General features: G+C 42.7%; 2 protein-coding genes across 7 annotated transcripts; one reads left to right on the forward strand and one right to left on the reverse strand.

Moving 5' to 3' along the window:
* Window positions 1-811: 811 nt before the first annotated feature.
* TMEM138 (transmembrane protein 138) lies at window positions 812-15,416 on the reverse strand. 6 transcript variants are annotated; one of them, XM_060263288.1, is made up of 5 exons: window positions 15,049-15,416; window positions 12,638-12,899; window positions 9,877-10,048; window positions 1,790-1,865; window positions 812-1,499 (listed from the first exon to the last, which is right to left on the reverse strand). In XM_060263288.1, exons 2-5 carry the CDS (start codon window positions 12,763-12,765, stop codon window positions 1,387-1,389), a joined length of 489 nt encoding a protein of 162 aa, XP_060119271.1. In that variant the 5' UTR covers window positions 12,766-12,899; window positions 15,049-15,416; the 3' UTR covers window positions 812-1,386. The 6 variants fall into 6 exon arrangements, with proteins under 6 accessions (XP_060119271.1, XP_060119270.1, XP_060119269.1 ...); XM_060263287.1 differs by having other exon boundaries at window positions 15,223-15,344; XM_060263286.1 differs by having other exon boundaries at window positions 14,908-15,074.
* On the forward strand, window positions 15,405-27,545 carry LOC132590270 (lysosomal membrane ascorbate-dependent ferrireductase CYB561A3). Its single transcript, XM_060263282.1, has 6 exons — window positions 15,405-15,502; window positions 20,578-20,784; window positions 20,916-21,124; window positions 21,905-22,059; window positions 24,540-24,696; window positions 27,171-27,545. Exons 1-6 carry the CDS (start codon window positions 15,424-15,426, stop codon window positions 27,192-27,194), a joined length of 831 nt encoding a protein of 276 aa, XP_060119265.1. The 5' UTR covers window positions 15,405-15,423; the 3' UTR covers window positions 27,195-27,545.
* The last annotated feature ends 132 nt before the right edge of the window (window positions 27,546-27,677 follow it).

A 27,677-nucleotide genomic window follows, 5' to 3' on the forward strand; every position in this document is an offset into this window, starting at 1 on the left:
TCCAGACAGAGTAATAAATCCATTTTCAGATATTAAGGAAGCTGAGGTAGTGGAGGAAAAAGTAGTTGAGCTACAAAATGGCACTGTGTTAAAGGCAAAGCAGTTGTGCTAAGAGTTTTGGTTACGGAAATAAATTTCTGACCACTTTCCAGCACTATGGTTAAGATGCTTCTTATTGCCTTTCCAACATATTTGGTGGAACATGGTTTTAATGTGGTCATCTAGCTTCTCTCCCAGCAACAAAAAAAAAAAAATCAACTCCAGATTACTGAACATGGTGATTTAAGACTCCTGCTGAGTGACTTTAAACCAGACATTGGGAAACTGGTATCACTTCATCAAGCCCACCCATCGCATTAAGTACTGAACATTGAAGATGTGTCATCTAAGATTCTTGCTAAACAATGATCAGACTCTGTAAATCTGGTGTCACTGAATCTAGTTCATCAATTTTGTTGAATAAATTAAAGTTTTAATTAACTTTGAATAAAATTGCAATTAATTGTTACTGCTTTGAATGTTAGTGGATTGTGCAAACAATTATTCTGAATGATGTTTTTAGAGGGTACAATAGGAGACACTGGGGATGAGTTTATGGAACCAAGGGGGTGGTGACCTGAAAAAAGTTTGGGAACCACTGATTTATGCTGCCCCCTTATTGTTATGCTACTGTGACTCTGCCAGCTAACTTACACCATCACCCCTAAGCCCATAACAATGAAAAAAACCTGTTTCCATGATTTGGGGTTAATTGTGGAATGTTGAATCGCAAGAATATCCCTGGTCAACAAGAAATTAAAACATCACATTATTCTGGAAAAGAGCTTATTTATTTTCTCATAATTTATAAAAACACGCTCACAAAAATACAAAAGGGGAATCTACCAAGTCAATTGGCCCAGGTGAAACATTGCAAAGCTAAAGCGCAGTCCTTTTATAAGTAATTATGCGCTTAGGATGGCAAGCACCAATGGTTCTAATGAAGGTGCTCTTCTTGTCAGAAGGACAGAAATAGGTGAATGAGGGAACATTTCCGAGAGGGATACTGCAGCATTGCTTCTTGGTGTTGAGAGTTCTCAGCCAAACTGATTTGGCACTTCAGATCATTCCTCAGTAAGGCTGCAGAAACTGCAGTTTGCATATCTGAAAGAAGGAATGTGGAGTGCTTTGAAACCAAGAAGCCTGTAGCAGCAAGCAAGGAGTTCACAGAAGAGCAGAGTCGTCTGTTTCACACAGGGTTTAGGAATGGGATGAAATCCACTGACTCTACCAAATGCAGAACAGGGCTATAGGGAATTGTGAGGAGAAAAGATGCTGCGAGATACTGATGAGGATTCTGTGACATCATAGCAGGCTGACCTGCTTGAGATACCCAGGAAGCATCAATCAGCTCTGGACTTGAGCAAACTCTTTTCGTAGCCAAAGAGAGTCCTGGTAGAAACGTGGGTCTCCCAAGCGTACAGCAGTCCTCTTATAGAAGTAGTAGTAGAGCACAGCCACTGCAATCAATGAAAGGTAAGTAACAGTTAACAAGGTTCTCACCCCTATCTGCCTTACTGATTTCACTAAATTCAGAGAAACTGCCCTTGCTTAAACATACTACCCAGAGGAAAAGGAACATAATTGCAGCTTTTGGGATGATACCAATGCAGTCTGCGAACAAAGCATTTTCCTGCTCCCAGCACGCATCCCCTATCTAGCCAGCGATGTGATGGAGTGGAGACTTAAGTTATCCTCACTGATGACAAAAAGTACCCATGAAAAAAACATTACTACACCTAATTCTTACCCAGTCTTTGGAACACAAAGAGGGCCTGCAGTCCATCTGTCCACACAAAGTTGTTGGAATTTCTCCAGCGGAGGTTCTGTGGGAAAGAAATATAAGAAACATTAAAGACTGGAAAAAAGACATAAAAACAGCGAAGTAACACATCCAGACTTTTAAAATGCCACTTTGGGGGCAATTAAGAGCTTTGCTCCTTCAGAATTCCTGCTTCTCTATTCTCAATATTTACTTCCATTGTTTAAAGTCAGCTAGATCTATAAGTCCCCTTGAAAATGCAATGATTTGTTCCAGCATTCTAGAATATAAACAAGGACACAACGTTAGGCAACAATTTCAACTGAATTTATTTATACATAACTGCATACTTATTTATGGCTAAAGGCCAGCTAACTGCCTAAACCTCTGCCTTAAAACTTTTGTATTATTCCAGAGTCTATACAGGGGCAACAAGTACACACTTGGGTAAAGACTATGAATTTCAATATTGGAGGACTGCTTTCTGTGCAAAAATAATACATAAAACATATGCTGCACTTTAATACATATTGACTCCCACCTGATGCTACTTAGCAAGCACTAACACTTGAGTCCTGTATTCTTTCAAAGATTTGTGTGTGGGGGGGCACATAAAAGTTGGCACTGACACACTCAACAAATAATCACTTGCCAATCCATTCAGACTGCATTGAGAGTGGAATCTCATGGATGCCGAGACATCAGGGAGTACAAGTATAGGTATTTAATAGAGCAGGATGTTCATTCTTATATTGAGTATTGTGTTCAGTTTTGGGCACCACGATTTAAGAAGGATATAGACAAGCTAGAACATGTCCAGAGGAGGGCAACGAAGATGGTGAGGGGTCTGAAGATCAAGTCCTACGAGGAAAGGCTGAAGCAGCTGGTTATGTTTAGCCTGAAGAGGAGACAACTGAGAGGTGATATGATCACCACTTTCAAGTACTTGAAGGGCTGTCATATAGAGGATGGTGCACAGTTGTTTCTGTGGCCACAGAAGGTCAGACAAGAACTAACAGGTTGAAATTAAATCAAAAGAGCTTCCAGCTAAACATAAGGAAAAAATTCCTGACAATTAGATCGGTTCCTCAGGACGTGGTGGGCTCTCTTTCTTTGGAGGTTTTTAAACAGAGGCTAGATGGCCATCTGGCAGCAGTGCTGATTCTGCAAACTTGGGCAGATCATGAGAAGGAGGGCAGGAAGGGTTGCATCAGTGCTTAGTTCTCATGGCCCTTTCTTACACATCCAGGGAAATTCAGGCTGTTTGCCACTTTGGAGTCAGGCAGCAATTTTTCTCCAGGCCAGTTTGCCAGGGATCCTGGAGGGGTGGTTTTTCTTTGTATGCGCCATCTTTTGGGAGGAGCAGTTGTCACTGGGTGGGGGAGGTATTTGTGAATTTCTTGCATTGTGTGAGGAGTTGGACTAGATGACACCTGGAGGTCCCTTCCAACTCTATGATTCCTTCTTTAACTGAGGTAAGGGATTAACTTGATCCCAAGATCCCAGTTAGCATCCGAGCCTCAGCATCTCATCCCTTGCATCTTTAGTGTACAAAACTTATTTTCCTTGCATGTTTTCTTGGTGTAAATATTTAAGTTCAGTAGTCCATGCTCCCTATGTAAAGTGGAGCTCCTCTGCCTGTTTCTCTTCAATTTGCCAGTCTCAAGTTAGGGTGGCACAATCCCTGACCCATACCTTCATCAAACACTTTGACCTGATTGCTGACCCACAGCAGGCACGCAGAGGAAGTTTCTAGATATCAGAACTGGTCCAAATACAGTTCCAAGTTTCAGACACGGGTTAGACAACTCTGAGAGCCAGTTTGGTGTAGTGGTTAAGTGTGCGGACTCTTATCTGGGAGAACCGGGTTTGATTCCCCACTCCTCCACTTGCACCTGCTAGCATGGCCTTGGGTCAGCCATAGCTCTGGCAGAGGTTGTCCTTGAAAGGGCAGCTGCTGGGAGAGCCCTCTCAGCCCCACCCACCTCACAGGGTGTCTGTTGTGGGGGAGGAAGGGAAAGGAGATTGTGAGCCGCTCTGAGACTCTTCGGAGTGGAGGGCGGGATATAAATCCAATATCTTCTTCTTCTTCTTCTTCTTCTTCTTCTTCATGGCTTCAAGTCTGAAGGTTCCAAAAAAGGTTTCTACATACAGGCCAAAGTCAGAGATGAATAAATCAATCCAGAATACAGGCAGTAAGGTCAGCAGCCAACAAACAAGTTACTTCCACACAGATACTTCCTTCTCTGTTGTTTTTAAGACCCATGCTGTTAAACCACTTGTGTTGTATTATGCACCTGCCGGCTGCCTCAGTCGCTGTTGATGCGGAGCCAGTGCTGTGCTGACCTGAAGGTCTTGTCTTCCTCCAACAGCACTCCTGAGGCTTTAGTGATTGAGGCGGGGGGGGGGGAGGTGAACTGACTGGTAGGTGGCTCTGTTGCCAGCCCAGGTCTGAAAAGCTGAGGGGCCAATGTGCTGGATCCTGGCTAAGGATCGATGTCTCGTCCCTCAAAGACCGCCTCCTCCTGCAGTTTGGTTTGGGTCAGATCAGTTGGCTGCCTCTTCCTCAGAAGATTCCTCTGCATCTCTGCTCTGCTGGGCTTGGCTGATCCACAACCCTTGCTGTGGGGGCAGTAAGGAGCACAGAAAAGCTGATACCATTTTATACTTTGCATGCTTAGAGAGAAAGAACCTTTTTAATTTTTAAAGCAATAGTTTCAATGAAATGGCATGCTCTGTGAAAAAAAAAAATAAATGGAGCAAAACTTGTCCTGACAAACCATAAAGTCAAATTTTCCCCACTGTGGTCAGTATCAAATATGCCTATGGCTTCATTTCATGCAAATAATAATATACACAACACTTAATTGGGGAAATCGGCCCACCTGCAGTGTGGGGTGGGGCAAGACACTCAAATGGATTGTATGGGGGAGGGGGAATGAAGCTAGTTTTGAATTGTGAGAGAAAATTGCAGTGGTTCTTAATCACTATCCATAGCCTCAGAATAGTCAAGAGCTGGGAAAGAAAAATGTGGCTTCCACTTAGAAGGAAAGCAAGGGTGGGGGAAGGGGGAGAGTCCTTTACATGGTTTGTGTCCCTGTAACTAATCATAAACAAAAGCAACTGGAAAATGCAGAAAGAAGGCACAGCAACAAAATAAAAGGCTATTAGATAAACCAGTCCAACTGGGGTTAAGAGTACAAAAGCTTGAAGTGGAATAATCCAGACTGCTCCATCTCAAAATGGAGGTCACTCCAAGGACCAACATTTCTAGGAGTCTTGACAGGGTGCTGCCCATTTACAAGGGATTGCAGTACCTTGGTGTACCACCTTCTACAATCACTTTAAGAAACAATTTCCACAATTTTTGCAAGTTTCACAATCTTCATATAGAAAATTGGAACTCCTTTTTAATTTGAAAAGATTATATTTGTGCAGATAAAATAAGAAGCCATAAAATTGCCTGTATTAAACTTAGATGTAGCAATTTTACAGAACTCTTTTCTTAAAGTTACATGAAACACATTCAGTAAATATCATTCTGTCCAAGAGCCTCTAAAACTCATATTTCCAGGGGAAATCTATCAATCTGGCCTGTGGGTTAAGCATCCAGACACCACATGGAGTGGGTGGGAGCACTGGGAAGCAGCTCAGCAAGTACAGAATGGCTAATCAGATCAGCCGATTTATACAGAACACTTAGACCTATTCTAGCTCTTGACAGCAGATCCTGGAAAATCCTTTTAAATCCTCCTGCTTGACTGTCTAGAAGAGTATTCACAGCCCAGTATCATTCCAACACAGACTGCAGCTTTACCAGACACAGGATTCAAAAACTTCAACTAGGAGATAGAAAATACTGAGGGCCTTGGGCTCTGAGCTTTGATCAACTGTTAATTACTTAGAGCACAAATCAATTGCTGTGTCTGCAATAGGACTGCCAATCCCCAGGTGGGGGCAGGGAATCCCCTGGTTTGGAGGCCCTCCCCCCATTTTAGGGTCATCAGAAAGCGGGGGGGGGGAGGGAAATGTCTGCTGGGCACTCCATTATTCCCTATGGAGACAGACCGATTCCCATAGGGTATAATGGAGAATTGATCCATGGGTATCTTGGGCTCTGGGGGGGGGGACCTGTTTTTTGAGGTATAGCATCAAATGCCTCTCCTCAAAATACCTTCCAACTTTCAAAAAAACTGGACCAGGTGGTCCATTTGCTATGAGCCCCAAAAGAAGGTGCCCCCATCCTTCATTATTTCCAATGGAGAGAAGGCATTTAAAAGGTGCACAGTCCCTTTAAATATGATGGCCAGAACTCCCTTTGAAGTTCAACTGTGCTTGTCACAGCCTTGCTCCTGGCTCTACCCCCCAAAGCCCCCAGATATTTCTTGAATTGGACTTGGCAACCCTAGTCTGCAAAAGTCATTGTGGGCCTCTGAGATGGAGGGAGGGAAAGTTGGGAACCTCATGTTATCTTATTAGGATTTTGTAAAACATTTGCTGCTCTATACAGTTTTGCTGCTCTACTGGTCAGGGGCTGCTGTGGCTTCAATACAAAAATATGACTCTTTACTGCACAGTGAATTCATAGTGTTACAAGCACTACTGTGGCATTTAAAAGCTCTCCTGTGGAAACGTGAAATGTAGCAGTTGTAGACAGATAAGTTAATGCTGCACCATCTCAGGTCAAGGCATGTGCTTGTGCAGTGACATCCCCAGTGAACAAAACTTGTGGTGATTGTCTCACTTTCTATAGTTGTGAATGAGATTAGTTACATGAATTCTTCAGTATGACACTAGGATAGCAAGAGATAAAAAGATCTAGATTTTTACATGTCTATAAACATACCATAAAGAACATAAATGGTCATCATTTTTAAAAGATTCATAACACAAAAAACTCTTATTGGGACAGGGGAGAGTCAAAGGGCAGTGCTTCAGGTAAAGTTCTGAAACCATTCTCTCTCTTCAGGCTTGATGCTGGTAACTTCTACACCACTACTTGTCATTTCCAAGTCTCCCAATAAATCAGTATTTCCAAATAATCAAGCTTTCCAACCCTTCAACTAGTTGGTTCACAAAGCTACAGGAAAAGTTATGAAGTCAGGGGAAAATATACTTCTAAAAAAATAAGGGTCAGGAAATCAAAGCTGAAACAAAGGTTAGCAATTTAAGAAGATATAGAAGATATTGGATTTATATCCCGCCCTCCACTCCGAAGAGTCTCAGAGCGGCTTACAATCTCCTTTACCTTCCTCCCCCACAACAGACACCCTGTGAGGTGGGTGGGGCTAGAGAGGGCTCTCACAGCAGCTGCCCTTTCAAGGACAACCTCTGCCAGAGCTATGACTGACCCAAGGCCATTCCAGCAGGTGCAAGTGGAGGAGTGGGGAATCAAACCAGGTTCTCCCAGATAAGAGTCCGCACACTTAACCACTACACCAAACCGGCTCTCTTTAACTTGCTTTAAAGGAGATGTACAATCATATGTATAAGTAAGAATTCATTTGTAAAGACAACAGAAAGCAGACAGCGACCAACAATGCAGTCCAGCAAAGAGTGTTTAGTATAGTGAACTCTCATGTGCTGTACGAACACAATATCAGTGAGCCACGAAAAACAATTTAAATTATAACTGTGCGTGATCATTGCAAGGTTAATTATTTTGTATGGACCCCAGATGCCAATTAAAGTGAGCAGAAATCCCTAAAATGAGATATTCAAGGCAAGGAGAAAGGTAATATGAACATCAGGAATCTATCCACTGCCTTATCTGAAGGCACACCATATGCATAAATAATACACATGGCCAGTGTAGGTGAAGGAAGCCCAATATATGAGAGATATCTGAAACAAGAGTCTCTGGGTGAAGAACATGCAGGGGTGTCAAACTCATTTGTTTTGAGGGACGGATGTGACATAAATGGGACCTTGTCAGGCCAGCCCATGTGTGTCATAAAATGTAATTCCAAGCAGGGGACATACAAACTTTATAAAGGGCACAGACAAACACAATTGAAGTTTTTTTTTTCTTAAAATAAAACACGCTTAAAACATTAGCATGCTTGCAATATTTTGTTTTACAGTCTCTGATAAATGTCACCTCTTGCTATGAATTATTGCATCAAAAATTGGAGACAATGTACTATACCCATCTTAAACATGCTGTTCAGGTGTGCACATCTGTAAGTTGCAAATCTACTTTTGATTTACTGACATTCATTACAGAGATCTCATGGTCAACGCTTTAAGCCTAAGACCCAGAGGAAAGCATGAAGCAGCTGGGCATTGTGAGGTTTTGTACATAAGTTGCTTCATGTGCTGGTCAAGAACATGTGAAGGCACCATGGCACAGACTGAGGACTATGTCCTTGTCTACAAAGCTATAGTCTTCCCCAGAAAAATAACTACAACTCTTTTGTGGCAGTGCAAGAACAGAGAGACAGCCATGTACAGTGAGCAGTACCAGTCTACTATCTGGAAAGTCTAACTTCAAGATCAACAATCAAAGGAAAATGTGAAAGAAAAATCAAGGGACATTTGCTGAGTAAACCTGGGCTGGACACATCCTGGCTTGCTGTCATTGCTCTTCTAAATAGTTCACTTGCTTTCCTACTGAGAAAGACTGGATGGCATGAATACAGTGAAAGAGGGAAGCCCAGTTCCACCCATAACAAACCCAAGTAAACTCTCTCAACACTCACTCTCTCTCTCTGTAGCAAGGCAAAAAGCTCATACCTTCAATAAAACGTCGCTACTCTTAAAAGTGCTTTCTCTGTATCTCTCCTGATGGTGGAAGTGAGCAAAGGAGGCCCTGCTGGCTCTTTCCCTTCCTCCCCAGGGGACAAGGAGAGGGAGGAGCTTCACCACTAGAAGGAAGAGCGGCTTGGCTCAGTAGCTCTGCGGGGATTGATTGAGCCTGACAAACTTAATCACACAGCAGAGCTATAGAGCCAAGCTCCTGCACTGGCTGATGCTCCTTCTCCCTTTGGGAAAAGGAAGGGGGAAGAGGGAAAGAGAGGAGATGCAGCTTTGCTGGCTGCTTAGTGCAGGAGAGAAACACAAAATGGCGACCAGGAAGCAAGCGGGGAAGAAGGAAGCAGATGATGGTCAGTTGCTGGGAGGGCTGATTGGAGCCCTCTGGGGGACGGATCTGGCCCACAGATCATATGTTTGACACCCCTGACATAACAGATAAGAAAACTGAACGGTCAAAAGTGGAGAACAGAATACATAAAGGACAGACAATGTTTGGATCCTAACTGATCACACCAGTAGGAAAATTTAGCCATATGCTGACAAAATTAGAAATTAGAAAGGTTTGAAAGTACTTTCACTTGAGATACAGTGTCCCAATCCATAACAAAAATGCTGTTTCTGATAATATGGCATTTAACAATTGTATTCATTTAGACAATTTAGCTTATTTCAGATATTAATGCCAGAAGTAATTACTTGGGTCATCTAATGTAACTCCTTGCACATCACTACCCATAGAACTTCCATGCCTAAAATTATAACAGAACAGAGAGAGGGACACTGGACTGAGAACCCGTTGCGGCACAAGAGAAAAAAGGACAGTGTATTTGATGTCTTGGTGGTCCCTGCTGACGTGCAAAGAGAATAATTAACAGGATCAATGTGAACACTGACTCTGCTTTTCTGGGAGCTCTCCCATCCATCAAACAGGCAAAATTTCCAGTCCACACATCACACCAAAACTGGCAGCAAGTGCAGAAATCTGGGACTATCAAGTTGTTTTAAGAAAATATAACTAGAGAAACTGGTTTGGAGATTAATCTTGCAGACACTGTCTGCAAGGTAGGTCTTTGTGGACTGTCTATCTCTACTCTTGCTCAATCTGGGTTGGGGTTTTTTTTGTGTGTTTTCTGGGGTTCCCCCCCCCCAAATTAATAAAAACCACAAAGTACTGAGGTGGAAGAAACAGGAAAGTAAATAAAGCACACTTCCACATATTTTATTCGCTTTCCCAGTAACCCATGTTCAGAATTCAAGCTTCACCGATAATTAACATAAACAGTGGTATTTATAAGCCAAACATTACCAGAATGCCTTACCATAACCCAGATGTGGAAGAATATGCTCAAAGCAAGGTACGCTCCTGAGAGGACAATAGTTCCTTTAAATTTGTGGAAGAGAAGATTAACCAGGCCAGCCTGGAAGACGAAGGTATTGAAGAACATGAGGAAGATGATGATAACATTGAAGAGGATGGCAATATCCTGAATGCTGTGGGAAGAAAGGTATTTTAATCAAGACAAAGACTGATTAATGTCTTTACACACCCTTTGACAGTGGTTAATAGGTTGGAGAACAATAAATATGATACAATAACGATAGAAACCACTGCTGTACATTCCTGTGACAACCACACATAAAATCCCAAGGCTGTGTTAGAACCACAACACTGACATTCTAAGCTACCTTTTCCTTCAGTCCGTTTTCCCCAAATACTTGGTGACTATCATAATGTGGTTAATGTATGGACCAGATTAAGAGTTCCCTCTTTTTTCATTTTGAATAAGTGAGGGAGACCTCAAGGGAACTGGAACAAGGCTACAATCCTAAAGCACATTTATGAGGGAATAAATCAAAACAGAATTCCCTGGGAAGGGGTGCCGGACTCCAGGCGGGACCTGGAGGTCTCCTGCTTTTACAACTGATCTCCAGCTGGCAAAGATCAGCTCCCCTGGAAAAAATGGCTGCGTTGAAGGGTGGGTGGACTGTATGGCATTGAAGAAGAAGAAGAAGATATTGGATTTATATCCCGCCCTCCACTCCGAAGAGTCTCAGAGTGGCTCACAATCTCCTTTACCTTCCTCCCCCACAACAGACACCCTGTGAGGTGGGTGGGGCTGGAGAGGACTCTCACAGCAGCTGCCCTTTCAAGGACAACCTCTGCCAGAGCTATGGCTGACCCAAGGCCATTCCAGCAGGTGCAAGTGGAGGAGTGGGGAATCAAACCCGGTTCTCCCAGATAAGAGTCCGCACACTTAACCACTACACCAAACTGGCTCTCCATGTACTCAAATTGTACCATGCTGATGCCCCTCCCCTCTCCAGAATCCACTCCCAAAATCTCCAGGTATTTTCCAACACAGACCTGACAACCCTATCCCTGGGACTTATTTCTGAGTAATCACACTCAGGACCATGTTGCACAGATCTTTATTCCAACGCATTTATTCAGATACTAATCTATAATATTATCCAAATGTTATCCATTATCTAGAGGCAGTGGCTCTGGCCTCTTGATAACTCCCTGACTTTTAGCAATGGGGTTTTAAGCTCTCATCACTTTTGAGGCATTTGGTGTTTTATATTTAGGGTTTAAAACACTTCTATTGTGCCTACTAGTCCACAAGGTTCTCATGGCAGCTTACAAACAATGGGAAAATACGCAACAGCAACAAAAATAAAACAAACAATTAAAACAAGCACTTTAAAAACTATTAAAACAAGCACTCAAACTTTTTGAAGTGGGACTCACTTCTACATTTATTGTACTTTTCTGGAACTCCCAGCAGGAAGTATCACAACAGTTACTACTGAACAAACTTATATTCTGTTTTTCATGTTTTCTATTTATAAATTCATAGCATTAATGAGCAACAGTCTGTATTCACAGCCATTTCACACATTATACAGAGGAAAACCCACATCTGTCATGACTTCCTGGAGCCTCCTCTCCCACCTCACCTCGTTTCTCCTCCACACTCCTCACTTTGCAATCCACCCATCAACATATCAGACCATAGGTAATACCAGCAAGAGAAGAGAAGGGGGGAAGCCCCAACAAAAGACTGAGTAAATAAAAATGTATCATCTGGTGCCTTAAATTCGGCTCCGTAAGCACCAGGTAAATAGGTGTAGGGAGACAAGGAGTACAAACAGAAACTGTTCTGTGTAACCATCCACTTCGTCTCTGAAAGTGAAGGTACAAAAGGCATGTAAAGATCTCCGTAACTAAGCAGGCTCATATAGAAGCAAGCAACCCTTCACATATATTCCAGATTCATAAAAGATCTGGGTCTCTGCTATTCTTGATGCTACATTGTGTTTTAGAGATTTGTAATAATCCATCTATTCAGGGCTTTTTTTTTAAAACAGGAAGGCAGTTCTGGCCAGCTTGGCACCGGGAGTGTGGCCTAATATGCAAATGAGTTCCCGCTAGGCTTTTTGTACAAAAAAGGCCTGTGTGAAACAATGGTGACATCAGGGGTTGTGGCCTCTATGCAAATGAGTTTCTGCTGGGTTTTTCCTCCAAAAAAAACCCCTGCATCTGTTCCTTCAAGAAATTCCCAAGTGGTGTTAATTTCAATACCTCATAACTTATGAACCAAGAAGCCTAAACTTTGTGTTCTTTCTTATGTAAAATGACAAAAGTATGAGAAAACAAAGTTACTAATGTTTATCTGAGTTATCTTGCTTGTAAAAGCTCCAGCACTTTGAACTGTGTCTTAAATTGAACTGGTAGCCAGTGGAACTCTTTTGGCAAAACATGTTCTCTCCTATTCAGGTTGCTGCAGTTGTAGTTATGAGCTGTCTTCTTAGGCAGCCACATATAGACCACATTTCTGTAATCGAATCTGGATTAGACTACATTTATTTATTAAAGATCTGCAAGTCACATTTTCTATAAAGGGTCTCAGCTCAGCTGATGAACTAACTGGAGGTAATTACAGGCGCTTTGTGCCACAGAATAATATGTAGTTTTTAGATATAGGGATCTACCTAAAATACCAGACCCAATAGCAACTGACACTGTTCAAACATTGTATATAAATTCAAACAATAAATAACTGCAAACATACTCACATGAACAGCACAAGCTGGATGACAGGGGCCATGCGCAGCAGTTCTGAGAAGGAGTTGACGAAGAGGTCATAGAACAGCAGTAAGAATTGCAAGGTGAGCACCAGGCTATAGCTACTGGTCTGGAGCATCTTCTTTGCCTGCAGTTGTGGAACCTCAGTGTTTGCATCCCAGACAACAGTGCCAGCTCATACTCAATAGGGGAACATAAACTTTTCGACACAATACTATCACTGTCGATTCCCTAAGAACTGAGTTCTCAAACCTGTAAAGGCATACAAGAAAGACTGATTAGCAAGAGCAGCTCCTTCTTAAGGCTAAAGACAATCCTGGCCCGCTGAAAATGCTAAACACTGTAAGTACATACTTGCATCTAGTTCAACATTTGGGCTATAAAGGAAAATGGAAGTATGACTACCCTAATAACAAATACAGAAAAGAAGCCCCTTCCAGTATGAGGATTCAAGGGACATGAATGGGTTTTCCCCTATGCTGGGATGGATCACATCATTTTATACACATACTTTCACTGCAGCTTCTCACAACAAACATGAGAAGTGCCACCTTACTAAGTTTCTGAAAACCTGCCTACAGAGCTGAAATAGACCAAAGGCCAGACAAAGAGAGAGAAAGATAAAACATGAATGGGTGATGCTTTATGAAACAAAGACACACAAATCCAAGTAGGCAGCCGTGTTGGTCTGAAGTAATAGAACAAAATAGAAGTCAATTGCACCTTTAAGACCAACTTAGTTTTATTCAGAATGTAAGCTCTCGTGTGCTCTAAGCACACTTAGCACACAAAGAACTTTGAAGAAAACGCTTATGACACAAGAACACTGTTTAGTACATCAAATAGAGGTGGGAAGGAGGCAAAAATAAGCATACATACAGATAAGATGCTGTTATATAGCCTAGGGCTTAAACAAGAAGTAGCACATCAGTGCTGCCAGGTGCCGCAAATCTGGGTTATGTCACACACAGTCTAGCAATTCCATGAAAAGGTAACCAGCCAAGCAGTGAGAAAACTAGTAAAGGCACCTTGCCCTATGGAAGCAGTGCTGGATCTCGCCTTTACTTAGAATTGATCCTGCACTTTTCAGTGCACTTTACTCTAGCTAAAACAGAAAAAAAAAGCACAACTCATTATTTTTCTCCTATTTCCACAACAAGGAAAGCAAACCACCCGGGTAGAGAAAATGAAGGTACCTGGGAAGGAGGCAAAGGGTCTGAAACACAGAAAAAGCATGAAATCCGGATCTTGTCTTGCACGTGTGTATTTCCACGGCGTTTGGCCGGAGATCTGATCTAGTCTTGTCGTCCCTTCTGGCCACTTACCTACCACATGCAATTTCTTCCTTTTACGAAGCTCCCTTTTCTGTAGTATTATTAACATCCCCACATCCGCCGTGTTGAGGCGGGAAGTTGAGCAGCGCGCGGCCCTGCGAGACTAGAAGAGCAGCAGGCAGCCAACAAAGAGACATGCCAGGCGCTGCCCTTCGACACCCTCACTTACCTCGCAATGCCCTTTCCCGTCTCCATGGAGACGGAGCCATAGAGACAGCAAGACAGCACGGCCGCTTGCGGAGGTAGCCTAATCGGACGTTCCCTCACGTCTGGTTATGACTCTAGACATGTGCCCTGGCTCTTCATATCTCCAGGCTCCCGGCGCCGCGTCACATTTAGCTGCCGCTCTCGTTTTTCTTCTTTACTGTGGATCTCTGATTCATAAAAGTTTGCTTTGGGAATAAACGTTTCTGGATCCCTGTTTGTTAATTTCCTCCCCCTCCCAATAATAATAATAATAATAATAATAATAATAATAATAATAATAATAATAATAATAATAATAATATGATGATGATGATATTGGATTTATGTCCCACCCTCCACTCCAAAGAGTCTCAGAGCGACTCTCAATCTCCTTTACCTTCCTCCCCCACAACAGACACCCTGTGAGGTGGGTGGGGCTGAGAGAACTCTGACAAAAGCTGCCCTTTCAAGGACAACCTCTGCCAGAGCTATGGCTGACCCAAGGCCATGCTAGCAGGTGCAAGTGGAGGAGTGGGGAATCAAACCCGGTTCTCCCAGATAAGAGTCCGCTCACTTAACCACTACACCAAACAGAGAGTTTTTAAGACCAACAAAGTTTTATTGAGAATGTAAGCTTTTAGCACGCGAAAGATTGCAATCCGAATGAAACTTTGTTGGTCTTAAAGGTGCTACTGGACTCCAGCTTCGTCCTACTGCTTCAGACCAACACGGCTGCCCACCTGGCTCTAAGCACAGAGTTTATTCCCAAGTAATCGGGCTGAGACGGATAATGTTCCGCAGAACGATCCTCCTAAACCCGTTGATTTGAAGAATTAGGCACGTCTGTCGTCACCTAGGGTCAAGCCACGAATAGCACTTACTGTAGTAACCTGCAACACTGTGAGATAATTATTATCACTGTAGTTTGACAAAAAAAAAAAAAATCTTCTTCTTCTCCTGGTAAGGCTCCTCCCGTGCCTTTAATGGCTGCCTGACTTTGGCAGCAGAAATTCAGCAAAGATCATGACATGTTCTGTATTAATGTATCTACATACTAAAAAGGCTTCCCTCGGTCAATCTATCACGCAACTGTCGACGAAGTTTTCATTTTGCTACAGAAAACAATTTCATCGCTTCTTTTACTCCTTCTAAAGTACACAGTGAAACTACATTTCCCAGAAATCCATCGTCGCCTATGCAGGATATGTAGACAGGGAACTGATAAAACAGCGAACAGAGGGTCGCTGTTACTTTGGATGATGAGCTGCGCTCAAGGGTCGACAGCGACTTGGAACTACTTTTCCCGGCGTTCCCTGCGCGTAAGACGGAAGCGAGGTGTGAGAAGTCGCATGCTTTTTCTTAATTCTATGTTTTCATGTATGTAGTGATGCAGATCAGTATAAGGAAAAGATAGAAGTTGTAATATTTCTTTTTCTTTGGGGTTGCCATTTTCTGTCTGTGACTCGGCTTAGCCTGCCTACCTCACAGGGTTGTTGTGAAAATGACATGAAATGTATGCCACCATAATTTTTTTTTAAAAATCACAATAGTTTTGGAGCCATGATCTCTCCGGAGGAAGGGTGGGATAAAAAATGTAATAAACAACAATTTTTAAATGAGTAAGATACCGTATAATAAGTGCTTAGTAGTAAATGATTATTCCCACTGTCCATTTCGCTCAGTTTCAGGATTTTAGTTCTGGAACTGCCTGCATCAGTTAGCTAAAACGAAACATTTCCTTGTTGCTAGTGTCAGCCCTGTTCATGTGTATGAGAATTATATGCTGTGAAGGAGCCGTCTTTCTGCTTTGAAACTCTGGTTGTTATCTGGCTTTGATTCTTGCTGCCCAGCGAGCTCTGCTTGGTAAAAAAGGCTTAATCTATAACTTGTGCGTTTCTTGTTATATATCGCAATGTAATGACGTTGCCTGTGAGAGCATAGGGTGCAGTTAAAATCTCTAAAACACGGAAAGTTTTCGTTTGTTATACTTGCAGTTCTTGCACGGTTGAGTTTCCTAATCCACATTGGCATTGGTTCCCATAAAGCTGGTGGCAGTGAAATCCAAAGCTATATGGCTGAGTAGCCTCACTGACAATACAAAATCACTGTGTAGCTTCCTCTACTTTTGATGAAAGGCCTCTGTGATTTGCACCTTTGGTGTAAAGCTTGCATAAAGGAAGAGCATGTTTCTGCTCCAGTTCTCCAAACAGCCTGGGCACTGTTCTGCATGGGACAGGGTAAAAGCCGGAATAGCCCGGAATGGGCATAAAACAACATAGACTGTCACAAAAAACACTGGAATGCATCACAGACACTCGAGAACAATATTCTAGAACAGAAAAAGTGGAACTCATACACCCTTATTACCCCATTCCAGGCCAAAATGCCTCCAAAACAGGCCGGAACGGGCATCAAACAACCTGGGCTGCTACAAAAAACACTGGCATGCATCACAGACACTCCAGAACAATATTCTAGAACAGAAAAAGCGGACCTCACATATCCTTATTACTCCGTTCCGAGCCAGAATGTCTTCAGAACACCCCAGAACGGGCATCAAACAACTTGGGCTTCCACAGAAAACACTGGCATGCATCACAGACACTCAAAAACTATATTCTGGAACAGAAAAAGCAGAACTCACACATCCTTATTACTCCGTTCTGAGCCAAAATGCCTCCAGAACACCCCGGAACTAGCCAGAACAGGCATCAAACAACCTGGGCTGCCACAAAGAACACTGGCATGCATCACAGACACTCGAGAACTATATTCTAGAATGGAAAAAGCGGAACTCACACATTCTTATGACCCCGTTCCGAGCCAAAATGCCTCAGGAACACACAGGAACTGGCCAGAATGGGCATCAAACAACCTGGGCTGCCACAAAGAACACTGGCATGCATCACAGACACTCGAAAACTATATTCTAGAATGGAAAAAGCGGAACTCACACGTCCTTATGACCCCGTTCCGAGCCAAAATGCCTCAGGAACACACAGGAACTGGCCAGAACGGGCATCAAACAACCTGGGCTGCCACAAAAAACACTGGCATTAATCACAGACACTCGAGAACTATATTCTAGAACAGAAAAAGCGGAACTCACATGTCCTTATGACCCCGTTCCGAGCCAAAATGCCTCCAGAACACCCCGGAACAGGCATCAAACAACCTGGACTGCCACAAAGAACACTCGAGAACTATATTCTGGAATGGAAAAAGCGGAACTCACATGTCCTTATGACCCCGTTCTGGGCCAGAATGCCTCTGGAACACCTCGGAACAGGCCGGAACGGGCATCAAACAACCTGGGCTGCTACAAAAAACACTGGCATGCATCACAGATGCTCGAGAACTATATTCTAAAATGGAAAAAGCGGAACTCACACGTCCTTATGACCCCGTTCCGAGCCAAAAGGCCTCTGGAACACCCCAGAACTCGAAAGGGCAGCTTCTGTGAGAACTCTCTCAGCCCCACCCACCTCACAGGGTGTCTGTTGTGGGGGAAGAAGATAAAGGAGATTGTAAGCCGCTCTAAGACTCTGATTCAGAGAGAAGGGTGGGGTATAAATCTACGGTCTTCAAAAAAGTACACAGGATTTTATTACAGTTCTCCCCCTTTGGTTTCCTTAACAAATCAAATTAGGTTGAATTAGCATATATATCTGAAACCAGTAATTCCAGACTGAACACTTCTGACTATGGATAGCCTTTGGTTTAGAGGTGCTATGTGTGCTCTCTGTGTAAGAAAAGGAAAGGGAGAGGGCACCTCTACACACGCATGCACACCCCCCCCCCAAACCTCCCCCTTCCAAATGTCTGCATAGAGCAGAGGTTTCAAACTCATTTGTTATGAGGGCCAGATCTGACATAAATGAGACCTTGTGTCAGGCCATATGCGTCATAAAATGTAATGCCAGGTGGGTAGTGAAGATATATACTTTATAAGGGACACAAACACAATTAAAGATTTTTTTAAAAAGTAAAATAAAAGATGCTTAAAAGATTAGCACCCTTAAAATATTTTGTTTATTTAACAGTTTCTGATAACTGACCTCTTGCTCTGAATTATTGTGTCAAAATCTGGAGGACAATGTCTGTGCTGTAGCAAACTTGAGTATGTTGTTCAGGTATGTATTTGTAAGTTGCAAACCTACTTTTGATTTATTGACGTTCATTACAGAAATCTCATGGTCAGTACTTTGAGCCTAAGACCCAGGGAAAAACATGAAATGGCTGAGTGTTGCAAGCTTTTGTATGTAAGTTGCTTCATGTGTTGGTCAGCCAGTGGAGAAAATAGAGGCTTTGCTCTGTAGCTCATGTGCAATTGAGCAACCCTGGCAGAGCAAGCTGTTATACAGAAGGAAGCAAGAGAGAAAGAAGGAAGCAGATGACAGTGAGTTGCTCGTAGGCCTGATAGGAGCCCTCTGGCGGCCTGATCTGGGGGGCCTTACTCCCCTGGCATAGAGCATTAAGCCAATAAGAATGAACTCTGTAGCTTGACTTCTATAACCCTAGGCCCATAGTGCAATCCTCAGCCCCCTAGTTGTCCTGCCAAGCTGTGGAGTTCCTGCATAGGGCAGAACAACAGTCTGCAATAAGCCTTTAGTATAGCATGAAACTATCTCTTTGGGGGTAGGGAAAAGTCATTGCTGTCAGAATTTGTAAAGTGAAGGGAGGAAAGTGCAACATATATTATAAGGAATGGAGAGTGCCATCATACAATCTGCTCAATTAACCCTTGCAGATAGCCCCCTTAGATTTACTTCAAAGTTCACTGCTGCATCTAGAACTTGAGGGAGGGAGTGTCAGGCAACCTAATCAGCTGGTTTTCTTTAGTGGTCTGCATAAAAAGGAAGAATGTTGACATAATTGGGGCAGTGAATCCTTTACCCTGACTGTATCATATCTGCAACTAGTCCAAACAGTCTCTTATGGCTTGTGAGTCCCCATATTTGTAGAAAAACTTGACAAATAAGCCAAACTCATTTGACTGCAGCATAGCTTGGCATGTAATTTTGTGGACTACCTGCCCACAAAAATCACACAGGATACAACTGCTAAGAAGTAGCCCACACTCTAGCTAAACTATTTGCATAAGCAAGTTCTCTTCTTGGTATATGTAAATTGTAGAATGACTTTCCAGTTGTGGGAAGAGACAGGTGCTGCATTTTAAACCTTAGACACCATCCTCATAAGCTGGAAAAAAAATTGTAGAGTCTCTAGTCCAGTCTAGTGGGCAACTGTGAGGAAATGTCATTTTTAGACTGTCCTTTCCATACCTTCTTTCACTGACTTCTGCTTTCCAGAGAGTGACGTTTCTGTCATTCTGGTCTCAGCTATCACTGTGCCAACCTCCTAAATTTTAGGATGAAAGCAGAAGTTGGGGGCATCTCATGACTGTTGCCTTCAGGAAGTAAAAGTTGCAGGTGCAACCTCTATGAAGGGGTGTTCAGAGAAAATTGTGGTCTATAACCGTGAAAGTAGTTTATATAGAAATTTCAGAACACTAATGTTGAGCTTTGCTTTTCCCTTCGTTTGGTTATAATGACCTTTATTTTTGGTTTGCGCTTAGACTGAGTTATTCTTTTTGTGACTGCTAGCGTCAATGACATACCTAAATGTTTGCCTTGACATCCTTGAAATCAGGATGGCAGACTTGTGAGATCTAGTTCTGTGTGGCTGTGGAGGCTTCTGGTAAATAGGTTTTTGGTTCACCAGACTTATTTTAACTGGTTTCTTCCTGCCTGATCAGTTGTGGGTTCTGGTTCTTGATGGACTGTTTCAGAACTGAAGGTGCTTTTGTGTGGATGGATCCTGGGGAAATTTTGTTTTTAATAAGATGAGTACTAAATAGAGAACTTGCCTAAAGATTCTGTAGCTTTTCTGTACAAGTTGCCTCTGGGAGGGATGGAAACCATATCAATGACAGGAAAACCTGTTCCTTACCTAAGCAAACTTACCTAAGCAAAATGATTGAGCCTCTTTTGTCTAGTGGAAAGGAGGTGCCACTGTGGGAGCCCCACCTAGTCTTAGCAGGACATACTCAACAAGTTATGGTTGGATAGTCTGCTGGCTGGTAGCTGCTCATCATGGTTTTTGAAAATACAACATTATAGTTAGACTGTGATATACTTGATCCTGGAGCTATCCTCCTGGTAGCTTTACCGTGTGCACTACTAGTTTAGTTATGCACTTGAAAGCTACTTCCCTAAACCAGCTGCTGGGACTCCTCCCTGTTTAGGTTATAAAACTGTCTATTCAAAGTGAGTTTTCTAGACAACTTGTGGTAGTGTGTAGAAGGCAAAGCAGTACTCCAGAGAGTGAGGAACTGGTCCGGAAGATCAGGGCCTTGTGGGAGGTATGTGATGAATGCTATAATCTAACTGGTGTCTTGTTTTTCTCAGGTGTGCTCCCCAGTAGTACAGAGATGCCGGGTATCCAGTTCCTGCCCTTTTCGATCCTCCTTGGAATTCTGGGGATCCTCTGTGTGGGGCTGACAGGATTTTGGGGCCAGCACTGGCTTGGTGGCTTTGCCTGGGATGGTTCTTCTGAAATGTTCAACTGGCACCCAGTTCTCATGGTGACAGGCATGTTGGTCTTGTATGGCTCAGGTAAGGGAGAAATTCCAAATCCAATCTAACATTTGCTTTTGCATTGGAATTTGAAGGAAATACCTTAGTGGTTGTGTGGGAAGGGTGTCCTAACGGTCTTGATTCTGACCACTCCCTCCCTTTCCCTACAGCGGCACTGGTGTATCGTGTGCCCCTTTCTTGGCAGGGTCCCAAGCTTCCATGGAAGCTGCTCCATGCGGCACTGACTTTGGCGGCATTTATCCTCGTCGTACTGGGGCTGGTTGCTGTCTTTGAGTTTCACAACAAAAAGAAGATCCCCAACATGTACTCACTGCACAGCTGGCTGGGGCTAACTGCTGTGCTGCTCTTCTCCTGCCAGGTGGGAAAAATATCAGTGAATAGTTGAGTAGATAAGGCCCAGTTGAGTAGATAACAGCTCAGCTCTTTGTCTGGCAACGGTCAACCAGATTCTTCAGGAAAGCTCAAAAGCAAGGAAAGCTGGTGATATCAGTCACCTGTTTGTACTTGGAATCTGATGGCTAAAAATATACTCTTTCAGTGTGTTCCATTCCTGCTGTCTGCTTAACTTAACCCTTTTATGCTAAAGGCATTTACAGTGACTGTAGCCATGAATTCCACTGGTTAGTTATGCATTGTATTGTGAGATATTTGGGTTTGTCTTAAATCTATTGCCTGTCAATTGCATTGGCTGGCCTCTCATTCAAACCCCTGTATTTTGAGACAATGAGTACTAGTCGCATTTTTCACACACCCCTTTGAAAAGCTGCATGTTTCTTCTTGGTTGTCATTTTTTTTTTAGCTTCTCTTAGTCAACCCTCCTGCCCACTCAGCATATCATGTTCTTTGCCAAAGTCGTGGCATCTGATGCAGTGTGCCAAGCAACCCATTTAAATTGGTCATCTACTCACTGTTTTTCTAAACTCTGCTGTCTAATTGCCCTGAGAATTTTGGGCTACCAAGCAGTTTATAAATGTGAAGCGTTAAAATAAACTTGCCTGTAGAACAATTAGATGTATAATTTGTTTTTAAAGAAGCACCATGCCAAAACAGATACTGTGTTTTGTTCCTGCCATTTCCTTCTCTGATCTCTACAGTTGTTTTGTGATTAAAATTCCTAATTCTTGTTTTTCTAATCTAGTGGCTAATGGGGTTTGCTTCTTTCCTGCTACCTTGGACCCCCATCTGTCTGCGAGCCCTCTACAAGCCCATCCATGTCTTCTTTGGTTCGGCCATCCTTTCTTTAGTTATGGCAGCCTGTATCTCTGGAATCAATGAGAAGCTGTTCTTCAGTCTGTGAGTACTAGAGGAGAAGGCAGCAGCTGCTGAAAGGAACAAGGGAGGGAAAAGGTTTGCAGATAATAATGCAAACTGCAGAAAATTGGTGCTCTTTATGTCCAAAATAATGGGTGGTGGTGAATGAGATCCTCAAGTTAAAAAACGGCTTGCTAATTTCAGCCTAGAATGGCCAAATAAAGAGTGCTGGTCCAGACAGGTATCAGCTGTTGTGGATTCTGAAAGCAATAAATAACTTTCAGAAATATAAATAAGCAAAGTCTCTAAGATGATTGTACAGTAAGACTGCTAAAGAAAAAAAAGGGGAAACAAAACTCAGCTGCAAACACAGTTGATGAGCATGTCAAATGGCCAACACAAGACTTCTTTTGATGAGCATGTCAAATGGCCAACACAAGACTTCTGTTGGTCATTTGATCATCAACTGTGTTTGAGAAATTATTACAGCTTATGTAAAGCTTGCTCTGACTCTTAATGCAACCTAATATCCAGGCCCTATGTTTTAAATTTTACTATTGTATATGCCACATAATAAATATTTGTAGTTCTGATATTTTATCACTAGTCTCTTGATCCTTGTAGCATCTTCGGCAGTAAGACTTCACCAATGAAACCAAACAATTGGCAAATCACCAAGATGCAAAGCTGTTTAATGGAAGATGATTATCAAGATACATTTTGAACCAGAAATGCTCCTTTTGTAATCCATCATGAGACATTTTTCCATCTCAATTTCTTGAAAAGATCCAAGAGAGAACATCACATTGCATCTCCTTAAGAAGAGCATTTCTGACTCAAAAAATACATCAGAATGTATTTTTTTTCATGTTTTATTTGTGGACCTCTGTGTGGCAGTGTTCCCTCTAAGCTGAGTTAGCATGAGCTAGTGCACAGATTTTTAGCCTCCAGCTCACACATTTTTGTCTTAGCTCAGGAAGGATGACCCCAGACCACACTAATTTATGCAGTAGCTCACAACTTTAATGCCAGTAGCTCACAAAGTAGAATTTTTGTTCACAAGACTCTGCAGCTTATCAGGGAACATTGCTGTGTGGTTTTGTTGCTTGTTGTCTTTGTTTGGCTAATACTATTGGGTATCAAAGGAGGAGATTTGCTACAGTGATACTTCCAATAAGGGCTTCCTATGGCATTTTATTCATAGCATGTAAGGTTACTAATGACAGCAAGTGCTGCCATTGCATATGTAGCTTTCACAGCTCTGTTGGTAGCAACCAAAACAGGGAGCTGGCATGTGAGAGACAATAGCAGTCCACAAAATAAGTAGTCAGATATTTAAAGAGGCCACGGCTGGTTGGTTACGGCAAAGTCGTCTGAAGCTAAATCCAACAAAGACGGAGGTGCTGTGCCTGGGTCATGGCGGGACTGGATCAGGTATCTAGCTCCCACCCTTGGATGGCACAACACTTGTGCCAGCCCAGAAGGTGAATAGCTTATGCATGATCCTGGATGCCTGGCTTTCTATGGAGGCCAAGGTCACCACTGTTGCCAGATCTGCCTTCTACCACCTTCAACAGATCAGGCAGCTGGTACTCTATCTCTCCCCCCAGGACCTAGCTACAGTGACCCACACAATGATCATTTCCAGACTTGACTACTGTAACTCACTCTATGCGGACTTGCCCTTGGGATTGCTCCAGAAACTCCAGCTGGTACAGAATGCAGCAGTATGTCTGCTGACTGCATCGCCTGTGCGGACTGCACTGGCTACCAATCGAGTACCGGATCTGTTTCAAGGTGTTGGTACTAACCTTTAAACCCTTGCATGGCTTGGGACCGACATATCTGAAGGACTGCCTCTCCTGAAGAGCCTTACACTCAGCCAATCAACACCTACTGGTTATCCCTGGCCTGAAAGACATCCAATTAGCTTTGACCAGGGCAAGAGCATTTTCTGCCCTGGCCTTGGCCTGGAGGAACATGCTCCCCCTTGAGATCAGTGTCCTGCTAGACCTTTTATCATTCCACAGGGCCTGCAAAATGGAGCTGTTCTGCCAGGCCTTTTGGTTGAGGTGATGGGCATCCGTGTAACTTGGCCTCCCTACCACAGCCTTCTCTGCATGGGCCAGGTCTGAGAAGTTTGTGCTCAGCAGCACTGATCTCTGACTTTGTGTTTTGCTAGTCGACAGCTGTCTGTTTAATATACTTACGTTTTACCTGATTATGTTATTTTATATGTTGTAATCTGCCTTGAGCCTGCTTTCATGGAGGCTGGAATATAAATCAGTTTAAATAAATAAATAAATACAGAAGAGCGTATTGTGTACTTTAGCCTTGTGTCAGAGCACGTGTCTAGGATGCTCTTAAGGGCTGATGGATGAAGCCTTGTGTTAAAATATATGACTTAAGATGTTTTGTTGGCATTACCCAGTAGCATCCTCCTTTAGGGGTCTCTGGGAAGAAGTGTGTAAGCTGCTACTTGTTTTTCATGAAATAAATTTGATCCTTGTCTCTTCCCTCAGAAAAAATTCAACAATGCCATATTCAAAGCTCCCTGCAGAAGCCTGGTTTGGTAACATCCTGGGGATGCTGATCCTGATTTATGGCCTCTTAGTATTATGGGCTCTTGCTGTATCTGCATGGAAGCGTCCAGATGCAAATTCACAAGACATTCAAGAGGTAAAAACAACACTGGCCTATTGAAAGTCCAGGTGGTATACTTTACTCTTCATTTATTGATCTCTGTGGTGCATTTGATTCTGTATTTCTCATTAGACTTGGGAGAGGGGTTGAATTTAACATGGGTATGCCTGGAAGACTGCTGGAGTTTATTTGGAATCTATACCCTGAAAATGTTCTCCAGATTTGTATACCAGGTAGCTCCGCCCTCTTGAACCCAATCGGTAAGAAGAGGTGCTAGACAGGGCTGCATCTTGTTTCTTAGCCAGGACTGTAGATCTTGTTCTCCCCGGCTAAGTGGTCAGCCTGTACCTTATTTAGCATACACAGACAATCTAGTTTCATTAGCCCATACTGTCTCAGGTTTAGTGAAAATACTAAATGAGTTTTATTACTTCTGCATCAAAGAATATTTAGAAAAAACTTCAATAAAATAAAGCTACTGCTCTAAATCCAAACGAAAAAGGACGCATTCTTGTGCAGAAAATCAGTTGAGTTAGTAAGAAACTTTAAGTATCTTGGGGTTGTGTTTACACAAAATCTCTCTTGGGACATGCACGTCCATATGTTAATGCAGGTTAAATTCTTCATTTTATTGCAAAGGAGGGCTATTTGTTTCAGCACTTGTGATCCTTTATAAAGCAATTATACGCTCAGTCGTCAGCAGGGCTTTTTTGGTAGAAAAAGCCCAGCAGGAATTCATTTGCATATTAGGCCACACCCTCTGACATCACTCTTGTTTCACGTAGGGCTTTTCTGCAGAAAAAAAGCCCTGGTCATCAGATATGCTGCTCCATTATGGTATACTGGTCATATAGAACGTCTTGATTTTGCTCAAGTCAAATTCCTTAGAAACCTGTTGGGCATTCTGTGACGTTATCTTCTCACCTTGTGATTAGAGCTGGGGCTTCCAAACCTTACTATTAGATTCAGGTGGGTTGCTGTGTTGGTCTGAAGCAGCAGAACAAAGTTTGAGTCCAGTGGCACCCTTAAGACCAACAAATAAAACTTTGTTAGGCTTTTTTAATTGTTCCCATATCATCATCATGGGTGGTTGGTGGTGCTGTCTGTTCTTGGGCTTCTTGATGAAGCTCAAAAACTAAGAGAAAAATGAACTAGAAGAAATAGAGAGGAGAGTCTTGGAAGCTATATTATCAAGGCTAAAGCAGCATAAAAACTTGGAAAAACAGTGCTGGGCAGCCCTTCCCTAGAAGCCCTGCCCAACACAACCACTTTTAGCTTTAAAAGAGGTAAATTATCTGAGATGATAATTATTAATTAGCTTTAAAAGAGGTAAATTATCTGAGATGAGGAGGCATGTGAAGCGGAAATTGAAAAGAAATGTAAATAGGGTCAAAACCCTTGGGGAAGCTTAGAGGCTATTTAAAACTACAATCCTAGCAGCTCAGATAAAATATATACCGCAAGTCAGGAAAGGCACAAATAGATAAAAGCACAAGTCCTCCTGTGGATCAAAAACTGGCTAATTAATAGGAAACAGAGAGTGAGTATTAATAGGCAATTTTCGCAGTGGAGGGTGGTAAGCAGTGGGGTGCCACAGGGCTCAGTACTGGGTCTGATGCTTTTTAACTTGTTCATTAATTATTTGGAGTTGGGAGTAAGCAGTGAAGTGGCTAAATTTGCAGATGACACTAAATTGTTCAGGGTGGTGAGAACCAGAGAGGATTGTGAAGCATTCCAAAGGGATCTATGGAGGCTGGGCGAGTGGGCATCAGTGTGGCAGATGAGGTTCAGCGTGGCCAAGTACAAAGTAATGCACATTGGGGCCAAAAATTCTAACTATAAATACGGAAGCGAAGAGCTTTCCCTGGGAGCAGATGACCATTTGAGTGGAAAAACAGCTGCTAGCATGTTTGGGAGAGGAGGGGCTTCACAGTGTGTTTCTAGTTTCAGAAAATCCTGGGGCAATGCCTGGCCTGTGATTGTGCAGCTGAGCACTTGATCTCAGATCCTGAGAAAGCTCGTATGAACATTTTGATATTTTTGATGGTACCAAGATAATAGTGAAAACACTGGGTGTAAACTACTTGGACAACTTTCTGTGCAAGTGTAAAAGTAGATGGTGCCACTTTGCTCACCAGTATTTGAGAGCTAGAAGGCAAAGTAAACAGGAATAATGTTCACTCTCTTGTCACAAACACTGCCTAGCAAGTACAGTCCTTGTGAATTCTAAAGCTAGATCTTTTGTTTCACTGGAGTAATGAGTTCCCAAATGTTCTCCCCACATACATCTTCTCTGGGTATTGAAGGAGTGCCTAGAAAAAATAGGCAGTCAATGGAAAACTATTACAAGTGGTAAGATGAAGACTGGGCATAGACACCTGCTTTCATTTTCCCCCTGCAGGAAGGTAATTCTGGACATCCTTGCCTAGAATATTTAGCATGGAGAAATTGTCATGGTAAGGAGATAGAGCAAAGTTTTATTATTATTCACAGTCTACTTTCCTTTACAGCCTTTGCTTCAGGAAGCCAGATGAAGCAAAGCTGCCAAGAGACTATGACCCATTTTTGTGTGCCAACTGGTTCTCCTGAGATCTGGAGGCTTGTTTCCTTTCTCCCTATTGTGTCGTTACTGGAATTGGTACAGTAAAAACAATTTCTTCTGGCAAGATGCCTTGTCAGCCCTCTTGGATCTTTTTGAGAACCTGGCTTCTTTGCTGACTTGAAGTATTCTTGCTGTGGGCTGATGGACATTGTCTTCTCTGAACCACCTGTTCTTTTACTCACTGCTGTGCCATTGGATATGTGATATTCTTACCATTATGTAGATTTTTTTATTTTTGTGGCTCACTCAAAATCAAAATTACCAATAAAATAAGCAGTTGTAACTCTTCTGGTGTTGGCTGTACCTGCACAATGGGATATTGTTTGACACTTCACTGTAGCAGCAGACCCTGTGAAACAACATATGAGCCGCCTAACTTTTCATGTGTAATCAACTTCCCTTTTACAGTTTCTGC

The sequence above is a fragment of the Heteronotia binoei genome, chromosome 21, assembly GCF_032191835.1.
Source record: "Heteronotia binoei isolate CCM8104 ecotype False Entrance Well chromosome 21, APGP_CSIRO_Hbin_v1, whole genome shotgun sequence".
NCBI lineage: Eukaryota > Metazoa > Chordata > Lepidosauria > Squamata > Gekkonidae > Heteronotia > Heteronotia binoei.